A 15,437-nucleotide genomic window follows, 5' to 3' on the forward strand; every position below is an offset into this window, starting at 1 on the left:
GCCCTATTAAGGAGGCAGAATAGCCAGGCACCTAGGAGCAAAAGCTCTGGAGCTGTTCTGCTTGAATTCAAATTCTCCATCAGCCACTTACTAGGAGACTCTCTCCAAGCACATTACTCAACATCTCTATACTTCAGCGTTCTTATCTGTAAATGGGCATATTATTAATAGCGAACTTCTTATGGACTGCTTATGTTTCTTGTACTAGGATTTTGCATACATTATTCAACAACCCCCCCCTCCCATAATCAATAGAGTTGAAAGCTATTATTATCCAAGTCTTATTGATGAGGAACCGGAACCACATTCACCCATTCCACAAATATTTACTGTGTACCTACTATGTTCCAGGCATGTTTCTTCATGCTGGGTTAACAAAACAAAATCCTTGCCTTTGTGAAGCTTCAGTTTGGGGTTTAGAGGAAAGGGAGAAAGATGAAAAACATAATAAAAATGTAATACATTACAGGGTAATTAAAAGATGATAAATGCTATAGAAAAAAGCAAAACAGGATTATGAAGCAAGGGACGTTGTGATTTTAAGTCGGGCATTCAGGGTAAACCTCACGGAGAAGGTGACATTTGAGCGAAGATTCGCAGGAGAGACAGCTAGCCACCCAGATATCGGAGAAAGAGGACACGGGAACAGCGAGTGCAAGGCCCATAAGGCGGGAGCATGTGCGTACTGTCCACCGACACCACCAAGCGCAAGCCGGGCGAGGAAGACGTGATGAGTGAGAGGCAGGAGCCATGTATCCGGCTCTAATAACTGCCTTTTACTCTGGGGGAGACGAAGAAAAACTGCAAAGTTCTGCCCAAAGAAGTGAGACTTGACCTCCTATTATCGGCCCTTGTGTTTAGGCTCAAGGTCCACACAGGCAGTACCGCGCTGGCGTGAGTCTGTGCTCTGAAGATGAAGGAATCAGTCGCCAATACAAAGGCTCAGCTGCACAGCAAGCGCCCTGTTAAGCGCTAGCCCATTACTGTGGGGATCACGGTCCTTTCGCCTAAGCCCCGCCCGACCTACCGCCCTCTAGTTCCCCAGCTCCACAACTCCGCATCCACTCCGTCGGGTTTCCACGTAGAGCTTCCCCGGCTACCGATTGCGCAATTCGGGCAGCCAGGCGGAGTCTGGACGTAGGCGGAGCGGCCGCGGGCGGGAGAACGCCCGGGTTACAGACGCAACAAGGAAGTACCGAAATCCCCGACACACAGTCACCGCGCCTGTGTACAGCCGATCCAGGCCGCCTACATTCCAGAGCCGCAATCCGTCCCGCCCCAATTCCGGGGCGGAGTTCTGAGCCGCGCTTGCGCACAGCCTCGCCGCAACCTACGCCTGCGCGCTTCGCCAGTCCGGCCCCATCCCCCAGGTTTTTCGGGTGGGGGAGGGGGCGCGTCTCGGCGAGTCACGATGATGGCGGCCACCATCCTGTGGTGAGCTAGCGGATTCTCTACTTGTCTCCCAGAGCCCCTCGCACCTCCTGCAGACTCCGTGGCTGGCGCCAGGCGCGTGAGGAAGCACGGCGGCCCGAACTCGCGGGGAAGGCCGCAGTCGCGGAGACAGCGGCCCGGCCTGGGGCCAGTGCTGGGGAAGAGGCCGCTCCGCAGGGCGAATGTGACAAGCCCCCACCCCCACCGCCTTCCTCCCGAGTGCACGAGGAGCGCGGGCGACCCCGGGGCCCCGCCAGGCCACAGACCCCGCCCAGCGGCCAGCACCCGGAGCAGGCCCGGCCACGGAGCTGCGCGTCGGCACCATGCAGGTCACCCTGAAGACCCTCCAGCAGCAGACCTTCAAGATTGACATCGACCCAGAGGAGACGGTGCGAGAGGCGGGGAGTGCGGGGGCGGACGGGTACGGCCGCGGGGATTGCTAGGGGTCCGCCGGCCATCGGGCGGAGGCGGCGCAGTGGGGCTGTGCGCGGGGTCCCCCCCTCAGCTGTGAGCTGGGCCCGGCGACGGGCCCGAGTGGTGAGAGACCCCGGCGCACCCGGCAGGGCGCGGTGAGCGTGGGTCCCGGACTCCGGGCCCTGGATGAGGCCTGCGGGCTCCGGTGCGGGCAGGGCCCGGGGTCCCGGCCCCAGCGGCGTGTGGCCGACCCATCCCTTCGGAGTTGGCCACCGGCTTTGTGGCAGAAGGAAGGGGAAGCAGTAGCCGGAGGCCGAAGGCTTGGAGGTAGATGGCGTGGGCATACGCACGCGGGGTACGGGAGGCCTCGGCCTAGGAGCTCTCGTTAGTGGAGCCAGAGGTGGGCGGGGGGGTGTCAGGGCTTTCTCGGCGGTGGAGCTGGACACTGGTGTGGGTGCATAGTTGCGGGGTGAAATGTAGGCGTCGCCACTACCCCTGCGTGGACACGGTTAGGCGCTAAGCTCTTAGGAGGTGGTAACAGGAGATAGTGAACCTTTTTTTAAAAGAAGGTATCAGGTTTCGTCTGCCGCAGCGTGAGTGGTGAGGGGTGGGGAAGGTGAATTCTGTGCCCTCGTTCCCCCAGAATTGGTAACTCTTTTGCGTGTGTGTGTGTGTGTGTGTGTGTGTATCTTGAATCGTTTGGCTGTAGTTCTCCCGCCACCGAACCCCCACACCCCTTACGTAGATTGCATTTTGGAGCCTCTTTGGTGGTGAACATTTTTGCATCAGAGCCCTTCGAATCGAGCCTCAAACTCAACTCCAGCTTAACGGATCCTCTGTGTTAGAAGTCTTGGAATTTTAGGAGTTGGAATCCTGCATCTTCTCCCCACCCCTTAAATAATAGCATTTTTGGGAGAAAAGAGAAAATAAAAACTTTGAATCGCTTCTGCAATTAAATCCTTGAACATTTCAAAGGTCCACGTGGTAAATTCTCGTGCCATCTTCTGTATTTGTGGCTGCAGAAAGAGCTACTATGTTGAAATCAGTACAACTTTATGCCAAGAATCTGAAAATGCCGTGTGTGTAAATTTACTAGTTGTTTCTGGAATTTTCATTTATATCCTGGAATTTTCATTATCTACACCGTTAAGATTGTCATAATGGTAAATTGAAACCTTGAACAACTTTCTGCTCATCTATATTTTAAAAAACAGTTGATTTTATTTTTATGTAGCTGGGGGTCTTGGTGTTAATTAAATAGTTTCGTTTGTGGCTTTGTGACTTGTCATGTACCTGCCTTGCAGAGATGTGAAGATTAACTGTTAGTTAATTGGTGGTCAGTAAATGGAATTGATTATTAATCAATGGATACATTTGAGTGAGGATATAATACATGTTTACCTGTATTAATCTAAGGTTTTCTACATCTTTATTTAAGAACCATTATTTAAACAGTCCCCAAACTTTTTGGAATTGTGGCACAAAATAGTTTTATGTATAGAAGTAGAAGTATGCTGTGTGATAAATTCTTAAAGGTGCAGGAGATACCAGTTGTGAATGAGAAACTTCAGTGTCATCAGAAGTCATTAACAATACCCTGTGGATTGATATTACCGATAGAAATCAAATCCTTGAATATTCCTTTACTGCTTAGTGTGTACTAATAAGTTAGAGAATAAAAGTTAGAATGCAGCTGTTTAATGTTTTTGGACAAAACTTAATAAAATATCTATTTGACTTTGGTTCTTTGTAGTATTTAAATGTTGGTGCTGCAGGAACTTTACCAGCTTATAAATACTCAAAATTAATTCCAGAATTATTGAAACAAAGGATTTTTTTAAAATCTGTGGGTTTATTGAAGTTATCCAGTAACTTTCTGCATAAAGCTTCACTGAAATATTTATGTTCTATAAGATTTGTATAGCTCTTTAGACACTTTATACAATTTTTTAGAACCAATATTGTATTTGTAAAGATTCTTAACTATATTGGCTGTTTTCCAGTTTATTTCCCCGGCATTGTATTAGTTAATATGAATTGTAAATATACTTCTAGTAGTATATTTTCAGAAAGCTCATAAGAGGGGCTTTTTTACCTTTTTGTTGCTATTCCTCTAAATACAACTTTGTTGCTATTTATATAAATATAAAAACTAACACTGTTAGTGGGGGGGCAAGAAATGAAAACATTTAATGTATCATACATTAAAATGACTTGTGAGTTTTCATTTTAATGGATTTAAATTTCAGAAATTTTTTTTCAAGACAGAACTATTTTAATTTTATCTTTGTAGTGGTATTTTAATTAATGAACATTATGTTAATACAGGAAGGCTCTAAGTATTCTGTTTCTAATCTTGTGAAAATTAGGTTATCAAGGACATTAGAAATAGATCTAATAAATGGGAAAAAATGGATTTTAGTGAGACCTGTAGGGAGATCCACATAAAATGAACAGCTTTTGGTCTCCGACACCTCCATTTTGTCTGCTCAAAGGATTGTCCTTGTTTGATTTTTTTATTAGAATGAACTGAGGAAATGAACTTGAAGTGATCAGTATAGAAACTCATGAGCTTGAGATGAGCTGAAGTAAAAATGAGTGAAAGGACTGAGAGATAAGAGGGGTGATGGGAGTGATTTATTTGTTGAACAAGTAAATGTTTAGTGAGCTTTGGCAGGACTGGAGGAATACAGGACTTGTCTGGGTGTTCTGGAAGCCTTATTGACCTAGTTATAGCTTAGGGGGCTATACAGTTGGAGATGTATAAAGTGGAAGAAGCGAGAGGATTTGTTTTTAAGGTGTTAGTATGTATTTGCTTTAGTTTTTGAATTTTGAAAATCCTCCCCTTTTTTAACTAGCAAAACTTTAACATTTATTAGCCATTTTGTACCATTTACTTGACCATTACTTGGCACTGCCTTTAGTGTCAACTATTGCAAAGCAGTCTTTATTATCACAATAATAATGCATCTCCTCTTATAAAATATTCAAACAGTATAGAAACAAAATGAGAAGGCGGGATGCAGAGACCATGGCCAAAAGAGAATATTCTTCATTGTGTGTGAAGAATATGTTTTAAATACATGAGTTACCGTTTTAAAAAATGGAGAAATTTAACTAATCTATGTAATTAAAGCATTCTGAGATGTCTAATAATTAGACCAATATTCGTACAAAATTCTTAAAAATTCTAAAAGTTGGTGGTGTAGACGTTTAGAGGGAAATGGAGTACACGTAGTTTTAAGCTCAGATCCAAAGTCACTTAGTTTTTTGTTTTGCCATTACTTAAACCTGTTAATTGAGAACAAGTGGATTAAAGAACAGAAGTTAAGATTATTGCAATACAGTACAGATTTTATAGTATCACTGAAAATTATAATAAGAAAGAGTATGCAGTGTACAGATTTAATCCTTCAATCTGCTAACCCCTGCCACTATGCTCTTTCAGTAACTGGGAAGGAAAAAAGAAAAAACCCAACAGTAACCTGGAGATGAAACTTGAAATACACAAGCTGAAATGTGATTATGTTACTATATCAGTAACATCAAAGCTGTGTCTCTACATTGGAAGTTTTTGATGAGAGAATTGTAAAGATACAGTAGTTTTAATTACTCTAGACAGCATATGTAGTGTGCTGTGTAGTAGTAACCTGCAAAGCAATCCCTTACCACATGCTTTATCAGTATAGTGTTGATTAGGCTACAAAATGCTGCTTTAGTACTTGTTCTGTTTATGGTATTTGCTAGCCATTATTTATTAGTGAATTGTTCCTATTGTGGTTTATTGTGTTTTAATATAGTTGTGCTGGAAATAGTGTCATATTATAGAAGTTTCCTAGATTATTAAAAAAATAAGTAGTAAACGTATTAAAATACTGTATTGCAGAGGTGAAACTAAGGTTTCTTGGCATATTGGTAAAAATACAGGAAGTACCTGGGAAATCTGGTAGGGTTTCTGCCAGACTTTTCCTCTTTATACACCTGGCACACAGTAGGCATTTAATAAAGATCTTTGAATGAATTGAATACATTCTTTTGGTGAACTATCAAGTCAGTGATCCCTCATGTTTGCATGTTGATTGATTTATTTAGTGTTTGTTGAGTACTTACTGTCACGTCCTGCTGTCATGGTGCATACGTTATAGTGGAATAAATCAGTCAAAAATGAAATTTAAAAAATCAGCTAATGGTAACAGCTATGTAGAAAATTGAAAATAGGTAAGGTCATGTGATAGTGCGTGACTAGGTGGCTGCTTCTAAATTGATGGGTCGCAGAAGGCCTTTCTGAATAAGGTGACATTTAAACAGATCTGAATAATAATAAGCACTTACAGATGGGGAGAGTATTTTCCATAGCTAAAGACCTTTATGAGAGTGTGTTTTGGGAATCAAAAGGCCTGTGTTACTGATCCAGTGGGTAAGGGGTGAGGGAGAAGAGAGATTAGAGATTAGAGGACGGTTAGGCAAGGGGCCAGAGCCTGTGGGGCTTTTTAATCAGCTGGGGGTTTTCAAGGTAAAAGAGGAAGCCTTTGGGGGATTTTAAGATGTCTGGAGAATGGCTATTAGGATGAGCAAGAGTGAAAACAGGTACTAGTTAGGAAGCTAGAACCATACTCAAGCACTTGAAGCTTTGACCAAGAAGTAGAAATGGAGATGTGAAGAGAAGTGGGTGGATTTGAGATGTGTTTGGGAGTGTAGATTTGAGAGAATAGAATGTTTCGATGGGTTGGAGTGGGGGGAGTTCAGAAATCAAAGATTAAACCTAGATTTTGGTTGTATAAGTTATGTGAATATTTATTTGTATTCTTTTCCTGAGATGTGGAGGACTGGGAGAGCAGCAGGTTTGGAGGTTGGGGTGGGAACTCAAGACTTAAGTTTACGATGCCTATTAAATATCCAAGTAGAGATGACAGAGATTTGTTATGAATCTCGATTCCAGAGAGAAGTTTGGGCTGGGGATAGAGACATGATAAGAGGCAGCATATGGTTAATGTCAGTCCTTGGGGACAGATGACATCCTCCAGTAGTCTTTCTGAATGCCCATTCCTTGAGAAAATGGGAGCCCTAATGCCTAAAGTGTTCATTGTATGAAATTAATTAATATCTATGATAATAGAATTGTGGAACCTTGACAAGAATGTTTCTGGGTGTAGGATGGGGCCTAGGGCAGAATCCTGGGGTGCTCTAACATGAAGATTGAATAACGAAGAGGTCAGTGAAGGAGCCACCTTTTAGGTAGGAGGAATCCAGAAAAGAAAATGTTTCGAGGAGGAGGAAAGGGTCATGTGTCTAGTAATTGAGAAATCAAAAATAAGATAAAAATGAGACATGACCTTTGGTTTTGACAACTTGGAGGTCATTAGCGACCCTAAGGAATAGTCTCCATGGAGTGGTTGGGGGGCCAGAAGTTATATTTGAGTGGATTGAGGAATGAATGGGAGATGAGGAAGTGGAGATGGTACCTATGGACATCTTGTTAATTGCCCTTGACACTGTCCTTTTTCTTGGTGTAGCTCCCTTTATCTGTGGGTTAAAACAGGAAAATGATCACAGTAATTCTGAGCTTCACAGCATGTGGTAGATGTTTAAAAAAGAAACCCACACCAGAATTTTGAAAAATATGTAATTGTGTGTTTTAAAAAGAAGAAATGAAGACCAACATGATTGCTAACTTGCCTGGGGTCACAGTCAGTGACCTTGGTAGTTTCAATATGAAAGATGGTCCTGCCTATACCCTGACCTTCTATTCCTTAATTTCTCATCCAGTGATCTTTCCTTCTATAACTCAATTACTCAATCCCATGACTAGTAAGTAAATAGCACTCATTACCATTAACTGTAGCTCTTCCCCCATCCCCAGTAATTGTTTTCAGTATCCCACTTTACCTTCCCTCTGATATGGAGAGATTAGAGATTATCTAATGAGCCCTATAACCCATTTTATCTGTACTTGTTTTCACTGGTCCTCCTCATTGTTATCACCCTGCCCCAGCTACAAATAGGGTCAGTGGTTATAATCACTCCCTTGCAAGGGTCAGTATAGCATGTCTCTTGAGCCGGGCTGCCAGAATTTTGATCCTGGCTGTAGCATTTGCTGCGTGACCTTGAGCAAGTTACCCAGTTATGTGCCTGTTTCCTTATCTGTAAAGGAGAGTACTGCTACTGGAAGTACTAACCTTGTTTTAAAGGTTATATGAGTTTGAAATTACATACATAGAGTGCTTAGAACTGTGACAGTGCTTGGCAGCTTGGTCCCACTCACACTCCATTGTTCTTGCTTGAAAAACCTCAGATGTGATTAAATTCAACCCTGTGTTTGTACTTGCACCTGTGCAGCTAGATGATGAACACATAGCCTTATTGAGTTGCCTCACCTAAATTCATGAACATTAACCTCAGCTAGGCCCTTTGTACTGCCTAGTCATACATTTCACTAGCCCGCTCACTCTTCCACTGCCTTGGGCAGATTTCATATCATCCCCTCTGCTTATTTTCAGCGGATGACCCTAGGTTTTATATTTTATTGAAATTTTAGATTTTATTGAGAATATAGAAACAACTGGGACAGAACTCTTAAAAGGACCTGCAGGAGCCATCTACCTTCTAGCCTCCTTTCATCGTGAACAGCTGTCTGTTGTGGGTGGTGCTGTCTGAAGCCAGTCTCCTCTTCCTCTGTATCCTATACTGTTGTCATTTATGAAGGACATTCCTCCATCAGTTCTCCTTTTCTCTTCTGCCTCATCCATTTTTCCATTTCTAGAGTATACAAACATTTCCCCGATCTTAATAAAACCCTTCCTTGACTCCACATACCTCCTTAGCTACTGCCTCATTTCTCTGCTCTTTCTTACAGCAAAACTTAAGAGCATCTCTTGAATCTGTTTACTTTTTCTACATCTTGCTCTTTGACATACATCATACTGTTTCTAAACTAGAGTTTTCTCCCACTTTGTAGTTGTCCTGTGTCTTTGAGCGCAATACTTAAAATCTCTTTCCTCATTGGTAAAATGGGAGTACAGTAATAATGTACCCGCATTCCTCATAGAGCTGGTGTGAAAATCAGGTGAGATCATGGATCTGACAATATCTGGTGAATTGTGAAATTAGAAATAAATTTATGCAGTTTTTTAAAACAAATACTGCTTTCATAAGTTTTCCACTATTGATCAATATTTTCACTATCCTTTGAAAAACATTTGTGCAAATAAGATATTCTCATTCTCTCAACTTGATGTAATCATCAGTTTCAAACAGTTTTTAAGAGTAATGTTCTGCCTTTCTTAGTTTGGAAATTGTGAGATTATTTCATAGGTAAGGTATAAAATTTCTGTCACTTTGGAAAGAAATGTGCTAAATTTAAGCTTGTAGCACACACAGTGAATCCTGCTGAAGGACACCACACCATCTGTTCCCTATAAGTTTGGATAAATAAATTTTGCTGTGCAGTGTCTCAAAGAGCTAATTTTATAATTCAGTGAACTTTATAAACCCTTTAAAACATTGAATAAACCTTGTCCAGCAGAGGAGACAGACCGGCTACAAATGACTATTATATATATGAACAGGTCCTAGATGCTTCACCAGGTAGGTAGAGATGGTTGTTTGTCATTCCCTCTCCCTTCTCCCCCACGTACTTCCGGTTGAATTCGGTAGGTGGCTTTTTTGGTAGTGCATTATTTTCATTCTTTGCCTATATAAAAACTTTAAAAGTCACAGGTATCTTGGGAGTTTCTGCTTTTCTACTTAGTCTTTAAAGATTGCCTGTTTTGATCTTGTTGAAATCATACTGTTAGGAATATGTTTTACAATAGAATATATTAAAGTGGCATAAATAGGTTGGTTTAGCAGCCTAGATACCAAATTTCTGTGGGAAAATGGATTCTGGATACTAAACTATATTTGAAGTAGTAGATTTTGGGAGTATAACCTTAATTTAAGAATTAATTGCCTTTGTTAATTGTTCATTATTAATATTGTAGTCTCAGTTATTGTTTCAGAAAAAAAAAAATACCACTTTTCTTGTGCTGTATTCTTTCATTTCTTGGGTCCGGTGGGGAGATTTTTTATTGTTGGGCTGAAGTCAACTGACATCTTTATAATCGGTTCTAATTTTAGAATGAGCGGGAACCTACTTTGAGGGAGAAATTCAGGAAATACTCCTTGGTGCCTGTGCCAGTTTCTCAAATGGAAGGATACCACCCAAAAAGGAAAGAAAAGGCTTTGCCCATAATGTAATTCTATGAAGTCTTTGTAAACACATTTGGCTTTGAGACTGTCTTTCCTTTTGCCAATGGTTAATTGACAGCAATTTAGTTGCTCGTATTTTTTTAATTTGTGAGGCTATTAGTATTAGAATTGCCTCAGACTTTTTAAATGAAATCTCCCCAAATTGTATATTCTTGTGTAATGTTAGTAAGCAATGGTTGGGCGAGTGCAATGAGATTTTTTTTTGAAACTCTAAAGTTTCTCTTAAATTACTAAAATCAGGCTTGTTTTAGTAAATAAAGTATATAAAGAAAAAAGTGAAATGCTTTGGGCCACTGTTCTAAGTAACCACTATGGACTCTGTATGTGCTGCTAATCAATTTTTTATACCTACATGTAATACATAAACACAAGTACACTATGTTTGTTTTTTAAAAAACAGTTGCTTAGCAACTAGCTTTGGTCCCTGAAAGATGTTTGTAAATATTTTGTTCATTCATTCATTCATTCATTCATTCATTCATGCATATGTACCTGCATTTACTGAATACTTTGCATATATAGACATTGTTCTTGTTGTATTGCACAGTATTCAAATGAATGCATGTGTAATAATGTATTTTACCATTTCACTATTGATGGATAATTAGGGTTTTCAGTATTGAATAGTGTAATGCACATATTTTGTTCATATATCTTTGAAGTATTTGGGTGAACATCTCTTTAGCATTGATTTCTAGATTTGAAATTATTGGATCAAAGGCTGGCAGATTGCCTCAAATTTACCTTCATCAGTGCTTACAAATATCAATGGTATTTGTTCACAAATACCAACTTTCCATATGAGTAACTAGCCAGGATTCAAATGGAGATGTGGCATAAATTAAATGAGTTAAATATTATGAAGCTCTTTGTATACTGCCTGGCACGTAGTAAATACATAGCACCTGTGAGCTGTTATTCATTTAGCCTCTACGAGTATGTTTTAGGGCTATCCATTAAAGTTTGCATAATTTTTCGTATATATATTTATAACAGTAATAAGGAACAACATAGTTACAACAATAATAAGGAAAATATACTGTAACATTGAGGAAGCTGGTTTATTCTAAATATTCAATTGCTGACCTAATCAATGAGAAGTAGTCCTAAGAAATCTTATGCAAAAGTGCTGTGTAAGAAAGACTGACACGCAAAACATCATACTCTCCGGGGTTTAATGTACGACATTATTTTGATATCTGAAATATACAACTTAAATTTGTTAAGTGAAAATGACTACTTTTAATGGTTGTTGACCTGAATTAGGGCAGTGCCGTGGGATGCAATGTAGTGTTCACAGCGGGAGATGGTTAGGTGGTAAATTGGAACCACTGGATAAATGATGTGATGTGAGGAATGTGGAAGAAGGAAGGGACAAGCACCTCACAAAGGAATAGGATGAAAAAGGATAACCTTTCAGCTTTTGTGTTGGCACTTTTTAATAGACTATCCGCATCCCTTGGAAATATTGCCGGTTTGGTTCAACACCACCGCAATTCAGTGAGTCAGTCTTTTTGCTGGTGGCAGGTCTTGCCTTCAATTCATAAAAAATGCAACGTCTGTGAAGTGTAATGAAGTGAGGCGCATTAAGATGAGGTACGCCTGTGTTATGATTGTCTCTCTTTGCGGGGGGAGAATAAAAGCCATTTCAACTATGTTTAGTGTTAGATATTGAGTATGCTTTTCTTTTGAAGTGCACAATTTCATAAAAGAAGTATGTGGCTAGAAAACATTTGATTTCTTGAGTGTTAACCATGCTTTGTCTCTAGTTGAGTGAATGATAAACTCCCGTTCTTTATCTAGGAGTAAATAAACAGTAAAATGAAAGTTTTGTCCCTGCTTCTTGTTTATTAGCCTTGGGTAAGGTAGCCCTTGGTATTTCCTGGGACTGTAGTGCTCAGTTTTAGATCCATCCTGTTGAGATGACTTCCTGGAATGGGAGCATTGACACAGGGCCCAGCGCAGTTACAGGAGTCATAGCTCCGTCCGTTCCTGGCTGTCACCTTCCCAGGAGAAGCCAATGTGCAGTTATCTCCCTATTCCTTTGCAGCACCCAGCAAGAAGGCCTGTCTTTGTAAGCTGTCTTAAGTAAAGTGTGCTCAGTTTGATTGGGTTAGGGAAGGCTTAGGCAAAGCAGTCGAGAAGCTATCCTTCAACACATACATGATGATTGAAATGCCTGTAGGACAGCAGGCGAAGGTGTCCAGTAGAGCTTGCGTATGCATACCTGGAAGTCAGGAGGGAGCTGGGCCAGATACAGATGGCATCTGGATAGTTATTCAAAGTACAGGCATTAGGTTGGTGCAAAAGTAATTGAGGTTTAAAGGATTAAAAATAATTGCAAAAACAGCAGTTACTTTTGCACCAACCTAATCAATGAGATGGAGTTAATGTAGAAAAAAGGCAGCCTTGGGCATATCCTTGAGTGACGCTTAAAGGAGTGGCCAAGGAGGAGAATTTCACAAAGGATGAACAGACAGGTATGACTACCAGAAGAGTATGGCATTACGGAACCCCGAGGCAGACAGTGTGTAAAGGCAAGCAAGACAGGGAAGGACTGTGATTACGTTGCTGAAGTCAGTGTTACGGCTGAGAACAATCTGAATGGAATTGTGGCAGCAGGCACCACTGGAGAACAGCCGCAAAACGAGAAGTCCGTGCATCTGTTTCCAGCACTCTGTTGCACACTTGAATAATAGGTGTCGGGTTACCAGTAAGTGAAGACAAGAGGTGTAGGTAATTTTTTTTTAAAAGGCTTGAGACTAAGGGAAGGAGAGTAGCTAGCAGGAGGTGAGGGGTTGTGAGGGGTTTTATTTTGTTCTGTTTTGTTTTTAAGATGATAGAGAGTTAGGTCTGTTTGTGAATTGGAAATGAACTGGCTTTGAGGGAGAAGTTGAAAATAAAGCCGGGGAAGGGTAGGAAACATGACAAATCTAGTGAGGTACTGAAGAAGAGCGTGGAAGGGAGAACCAGGGAACTAGGAAGGAATTACGAGGGATGGATGCCTCTTTGACTTAGGTGGGAAGATTGGGTAGATGTGGTGCAAAAAGTGTTCGTTTGGTGGCAGAAATTTGAGGGTTCTCTGATGTCTCCTATGTTTTGAATGAAGTAGAAAAATAGTCATGTATTGGGGGAGGTGAAACGGTGTTGGGAATCAGATTTAGAGGAGAGTGCAGGTTTGAAATACCTTCTTGGAAAATGGAGGAGAGGGCTAACCAAGAGAACAAAGATTAAAAGTATCTCTCGTTTTCTCCAACAGCGTTTAGAAGACTGGGTATAAATGTGGATAGGCAGTTGGTTAGTTAACAGTGAGATTTGTTAGCTGAGTGAGGGAGGAGAGCAACACCACAGAGTGGTGGAAATAAATTTTATATTGAGTACTGGTGATTTCATTGTATTGGTCCAAATATAAAACTTTGTCTGGCAGGAGCAGCAGAACGACAAGCAGTCTCGCTGTTAGGAAGAAAGGGTAGAAGCAGTGGCATTGTTTTCTAAGCTGGACAGAGCTGGCAGTGAAGATCAAACTGAAATAGAGGCTCTAGGAAACAAAGTCTTAATGAGATGCAAGACCAGGTGTAGTGACATTTATTGGGAGAGCTGGTATGCATAGGAAATTGGACAATTTCAGAGGTAGGACAGTTTGGGGATAACAGGATTCAGCCTGTGTCCTGTGAGTACTAGGTGACTTAAGTGGATCGGAAGTAAAAAAACCATTGTGTTGAGGTTAAGAAACAATGCCAGAATCATGGGAGTTGAGGCATTTTGACATTGCCCTGAAAACTTGATACTCTCTGAGAATGTGTCTCTTCACACTTAACACCAAGAATTGTTCAGGACAGTCTTCCAGCATGACAGTCTATTGGACTAAGGATGTCTGATATTAAAATCTATTCTTTTGGTTACTAGATGACGTTGCACTGTGCTTTTTCACTGTGTGATTGTGAATTGCCTGCCCTTGACATTTGTCCATTTTTCTTTTGGCACAAGAACCATTTTCTACCATTTCACTGAATTTCTTTTGTTTGTATTTTTCCTTTTGGTCATTTCTGTTTAAGTTATATGCTTAGTTTATTAATTTTCCTTTTTTGTTTAATAATAAACATTTTAGTGTTATTAAACATTTTTTAGGCAAACCATATAGGTATTGACGTGTATAGAGTTCACATTGTGATGTGTTAATGTTCTTTAATCAAGTTTTGATTTCTTTGAAGCAAACGTTATTTACTAGTAAATGATTAGAGGTGTTTGTTGTTTTTTTGTCCTATTTAACTTACAAAGTAATTTTTTCTGTTTTTTGTTTTGTTTTGGTTCCTTCTTTTTTATATACAAAGCTAGAGAGGGTGTCCATTATTTATTTAGGCTTTTAGAAATAGTGAAATATTCTTTGTGGCCTAAAGTTTTAAAATATGTATTCTATGGGTACTAGAAATAAAAATACAGTTTCTATTGGATAGAAACTATGTACATATATATATATATATATATATATGTGTGTGTGTATATATATATATATATAAATAAAACAATTAAATCTATCTTAATGGCCTACTCATTCTGACCTGTTGAGAAATGAAATTCCTGCTTATTTCTTTTACTTTTTGCTTCATATATTTTTTCCTTCACATATTTTATGCTTTAATAATTTACTCATTCAGCAAGCAATAATCAAGTGCCTACTATGTGCTAAACCACTTTGTATTGTTCTGAGAACTGGATTCACTCATAGTGACAGATTTGGATTGTAATTTGTGATTTTCACCAAGCGAGCAATCACATTTGCAATATTCTATCTCTTCCTCTCTAAACAAACTTATTGAGGAATCCAAATAACTTTGCTTGTATTTATTTATTGATATTTACTATATTCAGAATTGAAACAAATATTTTAAATGTTCATTTTAAAATGATAAACCCACTAAATGTTATAACATAGAATTTATTTCCAGAGTTTACTGATGTTGAGATTAGATTTTCTGAGTGCTTTTTTAAAAAGGTGTTATTTGTATTAGTTTTATCTTTGAAATTCAGAACAGTAGAAAATAGTGAGTTGAGTCTCCTGATGGATTTCTGCTCTGGGGAACATCAGAATAGCAGTGATGCTACTGACCCATTTCAGGAAAACCAATGCAGCAAGGGCGATTTATGTAGTATTTGCAGAATACTGTACTCCAAAGCTTAGAGTCAGAAGAACTGGTTTTAGGTTTCAGCTGCTGCTTAGCAGGAATGCAATTTGGGGATGAGATTTAACCTCTTTATTTTATTTCCTCATCTATAATAAAAAAAATGAGTGGCTAATATTCCCATTTGTCCTGGAGTTTTGAGGATTATGTGAAATTGTGTATGTT

The 15,437-nt window shown here is 40.1% G+C and overlaps 1 protein-coding gene and 1 long non-coding RNA gene across 3 annotated transcripts in view; one reads left to right on the forward strand and one right to left on the reverse strand.

Annotated features, from left to right (window-relative positions):
- The window catches only part of LOC109448648 (uncharacterized), a 122,815-nt gene extending 121,619 nt beyond the window's left edge, over positions 1-1,196 (reverse strand). For both annotated transcript variants that reach the window (XR_012495878.1, XR_012495879.1), the window contains exon 1: positions 1,028-1,196. This is a non-coding gene — a long non-coding RNA (uncharacterized LOC109448648). The remainder of the gene's footprint in view (positions 1-1,027) is intronic.
- A 178-nt stretch (positions 1,197-1,374) lies between these two features.
- The window catches only part of RAD23B (RAD23 homolog B, nucleotide excision repair protein), a 43,344-nt gene continuing 29,281 nt past the window's right edge, over positions 1,375-15,437 (forward strand). The window contains exon 1 of the mRNA XM_019734198.2: positions 1,375-1,820. Coding sequence (XP_019589757.2) covers positions 1,755-1,820 — 66 coding nt within the window. The 5' untranslated portion in view covers positions 1,375-1,754. The remainder of the gene's footprint in view (positions 1,821-15,437) is intronic.

This window comes from Rhinolophus sinicus, linkage group LG04, assembly GCF_036562045.2.
Source record: "Rhinolophus sinicus isolate RSC01 linkage group LG04, ASM3656204v1, whole genome shotgun sequence".
In the NCBI taxonomy this organism is placed as follows: domain Eukaryota; kingdom Metazoa; phylum Chordata; class Mammalia; order Chiroptera; family Rhinolophidae; genus Rhinolophus; species Rhinolophus sinicus.